This window comes from Microcaecilia unicolor, chromosome 5 (genome assembly GCF_901765095.1).
Source record: "Microcaecilia unicolor chromosome 5, aMicUni1.1, whole genome shotgun sequence".
NCBI lineage: Eukaryota > Metazoa > Chordata > Amphibia > Gymnophiona > Siphonopidae > Microcaecilia > Microcaecilia unicolor.
Window position 1 is genome coordinate 354,522,786 of NC_044035.1, and position 15,859 is coordinate 354,538,644.

Genomic DNA, 15,859 nt, shown 5'->3' on the forward strand with positions numbered 1-15,859 from the left:
GTCCTATGGTGCTTTGCTAAATAAATATTTCTACAATTACAAATTGTGTTCTGGAAGTCCATTGGTCCACCCCTACTTCTTTTGCGTATTGTAAAATGCTAAGATATACATACTTTTTAGGATCAAATAGTACAAGTCTTACCAAATGCATATCTCCATGGTGGGAGAGATATAGGAGGTTACTGTATAAACTAATTAAAGATGTCACAAAAAACACCAGTGAATCATGATTTAAAGGGACAGTATATATTTGTTTAATTGAGAATAAGCAGCAAAATTCAGAGTTCCTTGATAAGTTTCAGTAGATACTGCATTGCCTGTGAGGCAATAAAGAAGAACACTTTAAGCGTATTAAAAACACTATAAAAAAGCCTGTGATTTTAAAAGGGAATTGTACATTTTACAAAGTGAAAGTGAAATCAGCTTAAAACTAGTTTAAAAATATATATATACACCTTACCTTCAAAGAAATGTTGAAAATCACTTGTTTAACAAGAATTTTGATAGGCATAGCTTCTGAATTTAAAATTGGATATAATCACACCAAAAACAGCAGCGTGACCTCACATGGGGTCACATTTTTTTAAAGAGATTTAAAATGCGCATAAATCATTAAGGATATTCAGTGTTAGCCATGTCTGAATACGAAACGAGCAGATCAGATGGAAACGGCAATACAAATGAAGGTGGAACAGTAGTAGTGTAGAGGGCCTCAGATGAAACAAAGCGAAGCCAAAATTGCGGAGGAAGCAATTTATTCACAGTCTCGGTAAAAGACCCAACACAGCCCGTGTTTCGGCGAGTGCCTGAGTCAGGGATCAGAATGAAAGTACGACGTGTTGAATCCTCCTGTGGGGAGTCAACAGTCACAATAGCATCTTTATGAGGTTACTTAACCAAACTGAATATCTCTGCTAACCAGTTAAGTGCTGGCTCGGGCCATGGTCTGTTCCTGGACTGCCCCAGCACTAAACCAGGCAGGGTCACGGAGGTCAGAGGTAATATTCAGCAGCACTACCTACTTAAGTGCCACTGACTATGTCAGGTGACCTGTTCAGCGGGGTTTAACCAGGCAAGAACCTCTGAGAAAGATTTTGCTTGAAATTTCTATTTTTGCTCAGTTTGATCATGCAATGAGAAGATAGCCTGTTTTCATAGATTTGCAGGTTTTATGAGCTTGATTTTATTTGACTGATGCAGAGTAAAGCCTTAGGAGAAAGATAGAGTTCTAATTTGAGTACAGATGTTTTACAGTACTGGAATTGCAAAGAAAAAATAAACAGTTGTACAAATATATTTTTAAATAAATGTATTTTCCCTTCGTTTGTGCTGAATTGATAAGCTCTGCTTTTAGGGATGCAGGAAGGTTAACCTAAAACATAGTTTCATTATATAGTGATAATCGTTGAACAAGAAACAGAAGTTTGTGCTTTAAGAAAAGAGAGTTCACTCTGGTGGATCCTCTTCTACTTCTATCCCTCTGCCTGTCGGCGTACCTCAGGGTTCTGTTTTTGGTCCCCTCCTCTTTTCTATCTACACTTCTTCCCTTGGTTCATTAATCTCATCCCACGGCTTTTCCTACCATCTCTATGCTGATGACTCCCAAATCTACCTTTCTACCCCTGATATCTCACCTTGCATCCAAACCAAAGTTTCAGCGTGCTTGTCTGATATTGTTGCCTGGATGTCTCAACGCCACCTGAAATTAAATATGACCAAAACCGAGCTTCTCATTTTCCCCCCCAAACCCACCTCCCCGCTTCCCCCGTTTTCTATTTCTGTTGATGGCTCTCTCATTCTCCCTGTCTCCTCAGCTCGAAACCTTGGGGGTCATCTTTGACTCTTCTCTCTCCTTCTCTGCTCATATCCAGCAGACCGCCAAGACCTGTCGTTTCTTTCTTTACAACATCCGTAAAATCCGCCCCTTTCTTTCCGAGCACTGTACCAAAACCCTCATCCACACCCTTGTCACCTCTCGTTTAGACTACTGCAATCTGCTTCTTGCTGGCCTCCCACTTAGTCACCTCTCCCCTCTCCAGTCGGTTCAAAACTCTGCTGCCCGTCTCATCTTCCGCCAGGGTCGCTTTACTCATACTACCCCTCTCCTCAAGACCCTTCACTGGCTCCCTATCCGTTTTCGCATCCTGTTCAAACTTCTTCTACTAACCTATAAATGTATTCACTCTGCTGCTCCCCAGTAACTCTCCACACTCGTCCTTCCCTACACCCCTTCCCGTGCACTCCGCTCCATGGATAAATCCTTCTTATCTGTTCCCTTCTCCACTACTGCCAACTCCAGACTTCGCGCCTTCTGTCTCGCTGCACCCTACGCCTGGAATAAACTTCCTGAGCCCCTACGTCTTGCCCCATCCTTGGCCACCTTTAAATCTAGACTGAAAGCCCACCTCTTTAACATTGCTTTTGACTCGTAACCACTTGTAACCACTCGCCTCCACCTACCCTCCTCTCTTCCTTCCCGTTCACATTAATTGATTTGATTTGCCTACTTTATTTATTTTTTGTCTATTAGATTGTAAGCTCTTTGAGCAGGGACTGTCTTTCTTCTATGTTTGTGCAGCGCTGCGTACGCCTTGTAGCGCTATAGAAATGCTAAATAGTAGTAGTAGTAGAAGCCTACAGCTTTAAAATAAAGTCTGATTTGAAATTATTTTTCTGGGTCTTGGATAGAAAGCTTTTCATTATTCCTTCCTGCCTTAAAAAAAAAAAGAGAGAGAGAACATTTGCCCATTTTTATTTTCTTTAATGTTAATGGTTATTTTTCCTTTCTGCAGACTAACAGCTACAGATGGATGTATCTGAGAGCCCCACTCGAGATCCTCGATCCCCAGAAGAGGAGGGGCAGCGTGCATCAGATGAAGAGGATGACCCTTTGAAAGATAGTGGATCCGATCGGGACTTGGATGCAGAGGAGAAAGGGAAAGGTAGTGGTGAAGAGAATGAGGCAATACCAGACAAAAGTTCTGCTCCACAGAAAAATAACCATTCAGAAGAGGAGGAGGATCATTTGAGTGAAACAAAGGATTCTGATAGTGAGCAGCCGAAGAAACCTCCGGATTCTCCAAGCCATGAGGAAGAGGATGATGAAGACAGGGCAAATGACCTTCAGGATGAAGCATCGTCTGTGACTCGAGAACTGGATGAACATGAGCTGGATTATGACGAAGAGGTTCCTGAGGAGCAGACCTCTGCTGATGCTGAGAAGACAGGAGCTGAGGAGGAGGAAGAGGAGGAAAAGAAGGAGACAGCATCCCAAAAAGAAAAGAAGGATGAGGATGATGGAGAAATTGATGAAGGAGAGATAGATGTAAGTGTGTTTTATTAGGACAGTGGAACTTGGGTCTTGAGGGCAGTAAATATGTTATAAAAAAAATGCACATGAAAGATTGCTCAGGGGCTGGTTTGCTCACATTTTTGTGTGTTGGTATCCAAGAGTCCTGTATTTATTTATTTATTTGCTGCATTTGTATCCCACATTTTTCCACCTATTTGCAGGCTCAATGTGGCTTACATTATGCCGCAATGGTGATCACCATTAACGGAATGATAAATACAAAAGGTGTTACAATCAAGGTACATGAAAATATCTCATAGATTAGATATGATAATAAACATCGAATGAATTGGGAGAAATAGGTAAATGATTCATAACAGGTACATAAGAATAGAATAGGACACGTTAAAACATTCAGTATTATTAAAGTATCCAGATTGGAGAAGTCAATGTTGGCTTGATCTTATACATATTAGATTTTCAGTCTTTTGTGAAGTATTAGTGTTATAAGTCTTTTTGAATAGGTTGGTCTTCAGAAGTTTCCGGAAAGTTAATAGGTCGTGTGTTATCTTTATAGCATTTGGTAGCACGTTCCACAGCTGCGTGCAGATGTAGGGAAAGCTGGACGCATATATCAATTTGTGTTTGAGTCCTCTGCATTTAGGATAGCGGATTTCCTAGCACAGTTTTGCTCCTTGGGCTGACTGGGAGTGGTGGAGAGGGGGGGACGGAGAAAAGGTGCATCAAAATTCCAGCAGTGCCTAATGACCAGACTCAAGGTGTTAAGTGTGCCAGGTTCTGAAGAGAGCCACAGCCTGTGGCCATTGGTTCAAGGACCATCACTTTGGCTGAACTATGCAGGTTGATAGGAGAGAGGGATTAAAAAAGTACACACACGGAAAGTGTGTGCCTAATTTTATTCAAAATGTGCACTTTGGCATTCCTGGGGGCATAGTTTGGGCAGAGTTGTGACATACACCCGTATTATGTTCACTCATAGAGTTTATGCACAGATTTACACCTTTGTTGGAGCAGATGTACATTGGCATTTGGGCATTATTGGGAGTGCTCTGGAACCCTATTTTCAAAAGGTGCATAGGTGCTTATAATGCCTTCATAAAATAGTCACCTTTAAAGACCTCCCAGCTAGTTACCTTCATTTTGTGGAACTGGTCTACGTAGGGTTAATTTCTTTTAAATTGAAAAATAGTAGAAAATGCCTGTTAATTATATATCGCTCAAGTATGCTTTCAAATATAAATTTTTATATATAGAGTACCCTCAGATCTTACCCACAATTTATGCAGACAATAAAGCTGCCATATAGTGGTATAGCACTTCTTTCATCGGGCACTTATCTTGGTGAAGGGAAGCAAAGCAAAGTTTAAAAAACGAGCAAAATGCTGCTCCCTAAAAAAACATTTAGAGTAACCCGATGAAAGAAGTTGCTATACCACTATATGGCAGCTTTGTCTGCATAAATTGTGGGTAAGATCTGAGGGTACTCTATATATAAAAATTTATATTTGAAAACATACTTGAGCGAGCTGTGACACATACATGTTGTATGAATGGGTGGTTTTTAGTCCTGGTTTGTGTATATGCTATTGAATATTACCAGAGACAAGTGATATCTTGGAATCGTTTTCTGTTAATTATATATGACTAACTTGTTCGCTCAGCCTTCACCTTTAACCTCAGGATTGTCCAGGCACTACAGGCAACAGGTAAAAGATAGCTGACCCTTGAGGAACGTTTTCTTTTTCTTTCTCAGGCATCAAAGTGACATATTTACGATCCTGGGATTGGCCATCTGTATTCTGTCTAACCCCTGATCCTAGTATTTTGTTATCCCTGAATAGAATGGATTTATTTACCTTGTAAATTTTGGATTTATTTATAGGAATGACAATTCAACAATATATTTGTATTTTTTTTTATGTATTATTGTGATGAGAATTTAACCACTTTGAGCTAAAGTCGATCAGGGAAGATAGTGTAGAACTATAACATGAAATTGGATCCACAGAGTGGCAGCAATCCCCTGGCTGTTAAGAACTGCTGAAACTTGATGCCACTGCAGCCACTTTAGGTCCTGAAATGTATCAGCTCCCAAAATCAATGACCAGGTAGGTGGTAGAGTGTTTTGGCTGCCTTAGCTATCACGTTTCATCAGTTGTGGTAGTAGTTATCACATTTTCAAACATGATTTTATATCAATTTTATGTGGTCCACACTAGCAGATTGAATTGGATCCCTCGCTCTCCTTTCCAAAGCAGAGCTCAAGTTAAGTATAGGAGGCATTTCCTTGCCCAGAGAGGGTTTACAGTCTAATAGCCTTACTTACTAATATACATTTGTGCAATTTAAAGCACATTAAATAACACAGGTGCCCGTATTCGGAGTGGGGGCTATTTACTAGCTATGCAGCCCTTAAAGCTTAGAGTGCACTAACAGACATCAGTGAAGACTAAATGCTGAACATCTTGGTTTGTACTAGAACATACTAATGTCAGTTGGTGTATGCCAAGCTTTAGTGAAAGGGCCACTATGTGATTCACATGTGTTAAGGCTTATTTACTAATTCCTGTTAATGAGTTAACAGTGTATGTGAGGCAGTGAAGGGTAAAACCACCTACCCAAGACCACAAGGAGACTCCGTGGGAGCAGGATTTAAACCCTAGCCTCCTGGTTCTCATCCTGTTACACTAATCTCTAGATTATTCCTCCACTCTGTTAAATAGCAAGTGTCAAGTCACAGCTGCCAAATAATTGAGCCATGGATCTGAGGTGAGATTTTAAACAGGACTGTTCATGTTAGTACAGTTTGGGTTTCTTCCCCATCCTCCAAACTATACTTTGTAAGTGTGTTCCCTCTATCAGTGAACTGCTAGCAGGAAGAGAATCTCTTTAGAAGCTGGACAGAACCATTCAGGAATGACTAGTGGTATGAAGACAACATGCACACCTGCCCCCGTGGCTTTTATTTATCCATGGGACAAGTTTACTACCATTGGTGGCCTGTGTCCTTAGCCTGTTTCCCAGCTATTGACGTGGCACATCTGTTTCTTCTCTGACCTTTGCAGAGGTCTCAGAGTCTATTCTTCCTCTTTACAGGATGATGACCTGGAAGAAGGTGAAGTGAAGGATCCTACTGACAGGAAGTTGAGGCCACGCCCCATCTGCCGATTCTTCATGAAAGGTAACGTGACAGCGAGTAGAAGAAAGCACAGCAGTGGCTTGTGGCTATTGGGTATTCCTGCAAGAAACATTCATGCTCATGCTAAGTTCTTTTGACTCTGTCCTCGTAACATCCCAGGAACAAGCATTGAAATTCCTCAATGTGTATCTTGTGATGTACTGTTAAATATAATAGACATTTGTAGAGTCTGTGCCTGCTCACCTACACAGGAGGTTTACATTCCAGCTGTTTGAATTTTTTCTTACCTTTCAGATAAGTCTTATCCCACTGCTAAGGCCTCTTCATTCATGCAACCACTCTGACCTTTAATTTGTGCTATATTTTCACTTAACCCACTTTACCACTATATATCGGAGCTCTGATCATGGCAACAAACCATGACTGCATCCTGCGTTTCAGGTTTTTAAGAACAGCTGTGCTCTTGTTATTTGCCACACATGCATTGTAATATGGCAGAAAGTTTAATACAGGGTGGCCAACTGATCACTGAGACCGCAGTTAGCTCTGGTTTTCAGGATGTATATACATGTGCCAAATATATGTAGCCGCATCCTTGAATTTTCATTGTGCATAACCTGAAGTACGGGCTTGTTGTTTCATGAAGACCCTAGTTCAGCACATGATGTGTGCAAGCTTAGAGTTCAGGCAGCCTTACTGAAACTGCTCTTCCCCCTCGCTGGGTGTTCGAGAGTTGCAAAGGGACAGAAAACTAACCCATCCTTGCTGGAATCCAACTTGTCCCAGCTCGAAATCCAACCCGTCCCCACAAGTCATCTCCTCCATCCCTGCCTGTACCCATAACCTTCAGAAGTAAGTTTTGTTTTTATTGAGTTTTTGGTGTTAATGAAAATTCAAACAGAAAGTCACAAACATGTGCCAAAACAGGCATAAAACCAATACTCCCCCCTCCCCCGGTTCCCCAGCCTCAAACCAAGAGGCTGATGTGTTCAGCAATCACCCCATGATCATGGCACACACACAGCAAGCCAGTCACCAGTACCACTAGCCACCACTACCCAGAACCTTCCAAACTAGCTGAAAAATCTAGAATTGTCATCCATTTCCATATTACTGCATACTCTTCTTATAGTGCACTTGATAGATAATATATCATTCTAAAAAGGGGCAAATTAACAACAGAAACTCCCAGTACTTCAGTTAGATATTTTTTCATCAACATTATTAATCTCCAATCCCCTCTGCACTGCATTGCAAGCAACTCAAAACAAAAGACAGCTTAAGCTAGTATGGTTTGGTAGTGGTACCTATTAAATTCCAGTGGTCAGTTCCTTCTCCTTCCTTCAAATCCCCGCACAAGTCCAACGCTGATCCTTCTCCTTCCGTCAACACCCCTGCTGCCGCACACAAGTCCAACACACCTACCTCTCCTTCCCTCACCTCCCCAAGTCCAGCGCTACTTTTTTCCCTCCTCCTTCCTCGCCTCGGTCCATCAAACCTTGTATTGTCTGCTGGCCCCTGCAGCGTTAGCAGACTGCCTGGACAACACTGGATCCTTCCCTCTGCCGCCTCCCACCCCTGTGACACAACTTCATGTGTGCACAGGGTACAGGATCCGACAGAGAAGGACCCAGTGCCGTCCCAGGCATCCTGTTTACACTGCAGGGGCTGACAGACAATGCAGGTTTGATGGACCGAGGAGGGAGAAGAGAAAGCAGCGTTGGACTCGGGTGAGAGAAGGTGACAAAGAGAGTGTTACAAGAAATGATTTATTTTGGGGGAAATAGCTCTAGAGCAACTCGCCACTGTTTATAATTTAAGAGCAGGTGCTGTATTTATAAGTTTTAGGATATTAATTTCTCCACCAATCACCAAAGGTGATAATTGCAATAAATTAAATAGATTAAGTATATATAAAAGATACCATATACTCAGAACACAAAGAGACCATATTTTTAGCTTCAAAAAGATTGATTTAATATACAATTTCACACGAGAGGTAGGTTTTAAAAAGGATCTTAGAACAGAGAATTTGTGCATAAAATAGAACAAAGTAGCAGGTCTAGATCAAAAGTTATGTTACTTACAAGTCCTTGTTACACAGTATGAACAGCATTAGGTAAGCACATGTTTGCAGGACAGGAACAGGGCTTCTGCAGTAAGTGGATCATCTGAGTTGCTTGAAGAGAGTCTGAGTTGCTTGCAGTTGAAGAGAATCTGAGTCTTGGGAAACAGCTTGTCCTTTTATATCTTGCAAGCTGCAGGAGGATATGCCATGTGGATCTTTGTTCTGATTTCCTGGTTTCCACACGACCCTTGGGCATTTGCAAAGCATTGTGGTATCTTGGTCTCATGTCTGCACATGACCCCTGAGTTGGTCTCATGTCTTATGACATCACAGACTTACTGTCTGGATTTTGCTGGCAAATGGTCTTTTGATGTCCTGCTCAGTCTCTGGGGCAGATACACATTACAAGTCCTTCCTTTCTGCACATGTCTGAAAGCTGATGGGAGGGGCAGGTATACCTTTGACAAGCAAATGTCCTGTTTATGCTTTTCCTGAGTTCTTTGTTTTCAATGGGGTATTCAGGTGCCCACCTTAGTCCATCTTTTGTTAGGTGGGAGGGCAGAGGAAGCTCTTTTGTTTAAGGAATGAGAAAAGGCAAGGTGAGGTCCCTGCCACTGCAGCAGTACCTTTGTCTTGTAAATATTCCCCAAAGGGAGAGGGAAGAGGGCTTTTGGAATGAAAGCCAGTTCTGCTAAAAGCTGCACAAATATATATATATGTATCTGATCCAACACAACATCATGCTACACATTTAATTCTGATGATTGGCTTATACCATAACAAGAGCAGAGCTAGTCTGCTCGGCGGGAGAGGGGAGAAAGAGACATGGCGCATGTTTTAAAAAAAAAATGCTGGTATAAGGTGAGAACGAGGCTGGCTACATTTTCCACGGGAACCCCGCAGGAGCTCCTTCTGTTCTGCGAACCCGGAGGGAATTCCCACGACTGTCCTGCAGCCCCGGAGTGGATTCCGTTCCTGTGCAGGTTTCTACTGGGTGTGATTGGCATGCAGCTTGAACCAGAGTACAGGACATCACTATGAGAAGACTCAGAACTCTTGAACCAAAATCTTCTTTAATGCAGTAATCAAACAAGGAAAAATAGCCGTGCTGGACAAGAGCTTTATGATTCTTGCTCTGATAGTTTGTGTCCAACATTTTCTGATTAGTGCTACGTGATCAGTGAGTTGACAACACACATACAAGTAGGACTCCTCGTTTTGCATTTACTACTTGGTGTATTTATTGACCCCTGATGCAGACGCTTTTTTAGCATCGAAACACGGCCTGTGTCGGGTCGTTATCATTGATATAATAAAGACTGTTGGACTCACATCTCCAGTGGTGAATCGTCTTTTACTCTCTAGTTTTGCCTTCTGGGACGAGCTTTTGCCTTGCAAACTGGGAGTCTGTTCTCCACCAGCTCTCTTTCTCAAGCTGAGAGTAATGCTGTTTATACTGATAAAATCTTGATAGTGTCACAGTAACTAGGAGGACATATAGCAAAATACAGCATAGGCAGCATAGAGAATGGCACGGAGATGGGGCCCAGCGGTAACCACGGGGACGGGGCAGGGACATAGCCTGTAGGGACAGGGGCGGGGATGGGGACAGACTTTGTACCTGTGTCATTCTCTACTTTGAAGGCTGTTAATGAATTGGACAGTTATTTATGTTCGAGTGATTCAGGCAATGATGTTTTCATTTTTTGGAAAAAGAAGCAAAAGTGCTGGCCACGACTGGTGAAGTTTGCATGGGGGAATCCTGTACATTCCTGCTACCAGCACATCCTCTGAGAAGACATTTTCTATTGCAGGAAAGACTGTGGAAGACAGAAGAGTTAGACTGAATCCTGAGATTGTTGATGACTTATTATTCATCCACAGATTAAAAATTCATAACAGTGCTTCATAGGGCATATTTCTCCCCTCTAGGGCATACAGAATGGGTTTTATTTTGTACCCCTGGACATTTTAACAGGGTGGATTAGGGTTCCTTGGGGTACTACAAGTCAGCTATTCTTGGGGTTGGAAAGGTAGAGGGTGGGGGGGGGGGGGTTATAGTTGCTCATTGTTATTGTTTTCTGTTTTTGATTTATAAACAGCTGCATAGCATATTGTTCCTTTTTATACTTTAATAAAAAGATTTAAATATAAAATCATGTTCGAGGCTTCTTCAGATAAGGACATAGCCCATGGGGACGGGGCAGGGATGGAAACGGAGCCTGTAGGGATGGTGTGGGGACGGAGACAGAACCTGTGAGGATGGGGTGGGAACAGAGACAACCCACGGGGATGGGGACAAACTTTGTCCCTGTATCATTCTCTAATGCTGCAGACTAACTCTACAGACCTGATGGAGAGAGAAGGGGGTGGGACAACTTGCCCATCAGGCTTAGAGAACAAGGCAAGCCAGTAGAATGAGCTGGACATATGCTCTGAAAGAGAACCACAGGATTGCAGGGATTTGTAGTTCAAAGGCACGACCCAATTCCCTGTCTCCATGCAAATGGGGGGTAGAACATTCTCTACCTATGCCACTAGTTCATTTATAAAACTATCAACATTATAAGCATGCAGAGTCCATTAATAAAGGTGGACAACTCCTTGCTTATCTCAAGTTCTTTGTCGTTCAGGTGACTTCTGTCTTGCAGGAGCTGAGACAAGAGACAACACAAACAACGAACAACATAAAAGAGAAAAAAGTCTCTGGAGTGGACAGTGGTCCACGGAATTCACATCTCTTCACGAGGTGTGTGGCTCACTGATGACTCTGCCGAAGAAGTTCCTTGTCTTCCATGGGAGTCTGGTGTTGAAGTTCCCAGGTGATGCCAAGCTGTCATTGATGATCTGCAGTTCTGCATCTCTGATCTTTCATCAGCTGGTTGATAAACTGAAGACAGAATGTTGGTTGCAAGAACAGTCATCTCTAGACAGATCTCTGCTTCAGGGTCTGTAAGCTCAAAGGAGTTTTCCATAGCTGGGGATGTTTGGCTAGGTTTTAGAAGGAAATCCGGTCCTGATAACCATGTGGTTTTCATTAAATTGGATGCTGGCACAGCTCTGGTGTCTGCTGGAATTTGGTTAGTTGGTACATAATGCCACTGTTCTGGTCGTGTTGACTTCCATATACGCTCAACTCTGTTGCTGATGTACATGTAAAATCTCCTGGTTTGGTTGTAGATGTAGCCCAGGACAACTTTACTGTCAGTGTATAAATTGACTGTGTCTATTTGAATGTCCATTTCACTTTGTATCATCTCTGCTATCTGTATTGCCAGCACTGCTGCACACAATTCTAAGTGTGGAATGGTATGATTGAGTTGTGGTGCTAACTTGACTTGGCTGAAGATGGATCCCACATGAGAGAACCCATCTGTAGCTTTCAAGGAGGCCACTGCAGCTATGGCTTTTTCAGAAGAATCTGAGGAGATGCAGATCTCTTTGTGACAGGCAGTACTGAGTACTGTAGGAATGTAAGCGTGTGGAATGTGCAGTTGTGTGAGTCTTTAGAGGATCGTTTAATTTCTCCCATTCTTGTCGCATTTCTGTCAGTATTTTGGGAAAGTTTGATTGGTGACTGGAGCCACAAACCCCAGTGGATCATACAGACTGTTGACTGTGGACAAGACACCTCTGTGTGTGTGTTGGTGGAGACTTGAAAGGTAAAAACTCTCTCTTTAGATCCCAATGCAATCCAAGGCTTCTCTGAAACAGAGGGGTGTCTACTCTTAGATCTAAATCCTTTAAATCTTTGGCATGATCCTCAGTAGGAAATGCTCACAATATTTCTGGATTGTTGGAGGCAATTTTGTGAAGTCTCAGATTGACCTCTACCAGCATTGCTTGTGTTCTCTTTAACAAATCAGTGGCTTCTCCTACAGTAGGAAAGGACTTCGAACCATCGTCAACGTCTCTTTCAGTGAAGCATCTGGAATCTGTGCCATACTCTTTTTCCTTCTTGGGCTATACTCCTAAGCTCATAGGTTACCACTGCAGGTTATGGACTGTTACCAAAGTCATGAACTCTCATTCTGTGTTCCATAATCTCCTGGTTGATGTCTTGGTACCACTGGAATCTCATGTAGTTTCTGTAGTCTGGGTGTACGGCAAAGCAGAAGAACATTTGCTGGATATCTGCTGTTATGGCAATGGGTTCCTTTCTGAAACAAACAAGACTTCCAATAAGCTGTTGATCATGTCAGGCCCAGAAGCAGCACTTGAATCTAGCACAGTCCTGATCTGGCCTGGTTTTTGTGGGTGATACACACCAAAGATAGGTATGTACCAGCATTCTTTATTGTCTTTTAATGGTGGGGCTGGCTCTTCATGGCCATTATCCAGCATGTTTTACATGAATGTTATAAAGTGCTGTTTTCTTTCTGGTTGCCATACTGGGAAAGACCAAAGGTCTATCAAGCCCAGCATCCTAGTTCCAACAGTGGCCAATCCAGGTCACAAATACCTGGCAAGGTCCCAAAAAAGTACAAATCATTCAATACTGCTTATCCCAGAAATAGTGGATTTTCCCCAAGTCCATTTAATAATGGTCTATGGAAATTTCCTTTAGGAAGCCGCCCAAACCTTTTTTAAACTCCACTAAGCTAACTGCCTTTACCACATTCTCTGGCAACAAATTCCTAAGTAAGTCAAGAGAGAAAGCTTGCTCTGTTATTAAGGAGTCGTGATCTGGGTATCCAAAATAGTAGAGGACTACCCAACTGTTTGACTTATCTTTGTAGAATTCCCTATACTTGATTCTCAAGAACTCTCTGTCTTCTACTAAAAGAGTCTGTTTGTCATCATCCTTGGTGACTTGGAACACTGAATTCCCCAGATGTTTTCCTAAATCTGCTGCAGGTGTTCTGACAGATGATTGAGCCAGGATCTGGTTCTTCACAGCTGAAAACTTCCTTTACGTGCAGATGGTTATGAGAAGGCTTGAACAAGGTAGTGCCCCCATTCTCCAAGATGCACGTTTTGTATACATCTACACTTGGTCTTCTCAACCTATTAAGGCAGATGTCGCCTACTATCACCCATCCCAAAGCGAATTGGTAGGCATATGGGGCATCGGGTGGACCTGCACGTAACTCATGAACTCTGATCAATGTTGGTACGTCTTTTTGCAACATTTGGGTCCAAAAGCTGCAGATACTCAGCTATAGGTTGCAAATAAGGGTGGTGGTCTGCAACCTCTGGTGTGGGAATTTCCTCCCTGTTATCGGATATGTGATTACACTCGATAAGAGTCGGTAGATGGGTCTTGTTGCTGCCATCCATCGCTTCTATTGCATATCCACTTGATCTTCTCCCCGTCCTCTGTCATTCCTGTACAGGTTTTGAGGTTGTAGGGATAGTGATCTCCCTGAATGTCAAATAAGTCCAAAAACTTCTGTCCATACCAGGAACTGGTTACTCTGCTCATCTATGATGGCATACATCTTTACTGCCTTTTCTGGATACTTTTTTTGGATATTCTTGAGCTGCATATATCTTAGTGCATGACCTTCCACTGCGGCCTCCGCACACTTGTATACAGTTTAGAGTAACATTCACGTTCGATGGTGACACTTGCTCTGGTTCCTTCTCCCCACCGTGTCCTGACTCTGTGGCTGGGGTTCATGGAGAAGTAGTCTTACTCTTGTCAGAGTGTAAGGTGCTGACATGCTGGTCACCATTGCTTTTGATGGCTGCTTTACAGTCTTTAGCCATATGCTTGGATGAAGAGGAACATTTGTAACAAATTCTGTACTTTTTCAACAGTTCTTTAGGTTCTTTCAAGGGTTTGTCTCTAAATCCTCAACATTTATTGAGCGGGTAAGGTTCTTATATGTAGGGCACTGTCGATCTGGATCCTCTACTTTCTCTTTAGTAGGAGGATGATCAGAAGGTGGGGTTTCTGTGGGCAACACATCTGTCATATGTACAGCTATAGGCTTCCTGATGTTGCCGTACTTCTTGACCAGTTTTTTATTCAGGAAGTATCCTGCTTTACTTGCTTCAGGCTGAGTATTTTCTAAGCTAAGATTGACGCAGACCATATGACCCTGAAGCAGGTGACAAAATGTTGGGTACCGTTGGTCTTGGTCGCATCTAGCGTCAGAGGAGCCTAGTATGAACTAAAGCTAAGTAATCCTTATATTTAAAAATCTTAAAAGAAAGAAAAAATGAAACAATTTATAGAGGATTGAATTGTTTAACCTCTCAGGGGTGTTTGCCGATGATGAAGTAGCCCAGCCCCCAGGAGCTTTGCAGTCATTTGGCCGGAGGGCTTCTTGAGGCATCACCTCTATATTAAAAAAAAAATTTTGTTTGGTCAGTCCAAATGCCAGTTGAGTCTGCATATATCTCCTTCATTATAGTGTGTGTTTGTTACTTGCTTCAGGTACATCAGACATGAAGCTGGGATCATTTCTCCTCTCTGCCAAATCTCGGATAAACTTCACAAAGACTGTAAAGGGAGGAAACATCTCTTGATTGTCCTCTTTATATTTTGTGCCTAATGATGACCATTTCTCTGTTATGTCATACAGCAGCTTTCTTATAATCTCATTTATGCCTCACGCTATATCCAAGTAGCACAGGCCTGGAAGGTTGAGATCAGCTTTGATGGCTTCTGGTTCCTGGAGGAGATCTCCTAATTCTTGTAACGTCATTATCTCTACTTATAGCCTTTGGGAAACTCCTTATTCAAATCCATTCTTGTATACCGCTAATATCCAGAGTTCAGTGTGGTTTACATACTAGGTATAGCAGAAGAAGAAAAAAGAAAAGATAGCTATTAAAGTATATGCATGAAACAAAAGAACATTTTAGGACATTGTAATGGTTGATATGAGGAGATGGACGTCGTAATGGATTGTTATGAAACAGTCTTTGGGAAAAGAGAGAGGTTTTTAGTCTGTTCCAGATGCTAAGGTAGCTATTATCTATTCTAATAATAGGTAAAGAGTTCCATGATTTAACTCCCAAATACAGGGAATAGAGAGCTAAAAATCTTCTGATATCGGATTGCCTTATGAAACAGTGTTGTTAGCATCATTGGTTCTTTCAGTCTGTTGGACTGGGCCAAACATAGTGAAGAAGCTTTAGTTAGTAATTCAGATGTAGAATCCTATAAGATTTGAAAAACTAAACAGGCAGATTTGAACTTGATTTGTTCACGTATGGGAAGCCAGTGCAGTTTGATAAGGTAGGATGAAACACTAGTTTATCTATTCAATTTGAATATTAGTCTGGAAGCTGTGTTCTGTATAATCTGCAATTTTATTCACTTCATCAGTGCCTTTTGGATAGCTTCTGGGCTGCCATAGTGCTGGTCACATCTTTCCCACATTTC

The 15,859-nt window shown here is 42.1% G+C and overlaps 1 protein-coding gene across 7 annotated transcripts in view; it reads left to right on the forward strand.

The window, feature by feature from the left end:
* The window catches only part of ZC3H18 (zinc finger CCCH-type containing 18), a 170,028-nt gene that overhangs the window by 17,369 nt on the left and 136,800 nt on the right, over positions 1–15,859 (forward strand). For all 7 annotated transcript variants that reach the window (XM_030204577.1, XM_030204581.1, XM_030204579.1 and 4 more), the window contains exons 2-3: positions 2,793–3,325; positions 6,410–6,494. In XM_030204577.1, coding sequence (XP_030060437.1) covers positions 2,807–3,325; positions 6,410–6,494 — 604 coding nt within the window. In that variant the 5' untranslated portion in view covers positions 2,793–2,806. The remainder of the gene's footprint in view (positions 1–2,792; positions 3,326–6,409; positions 6,495–15,859) is intronic.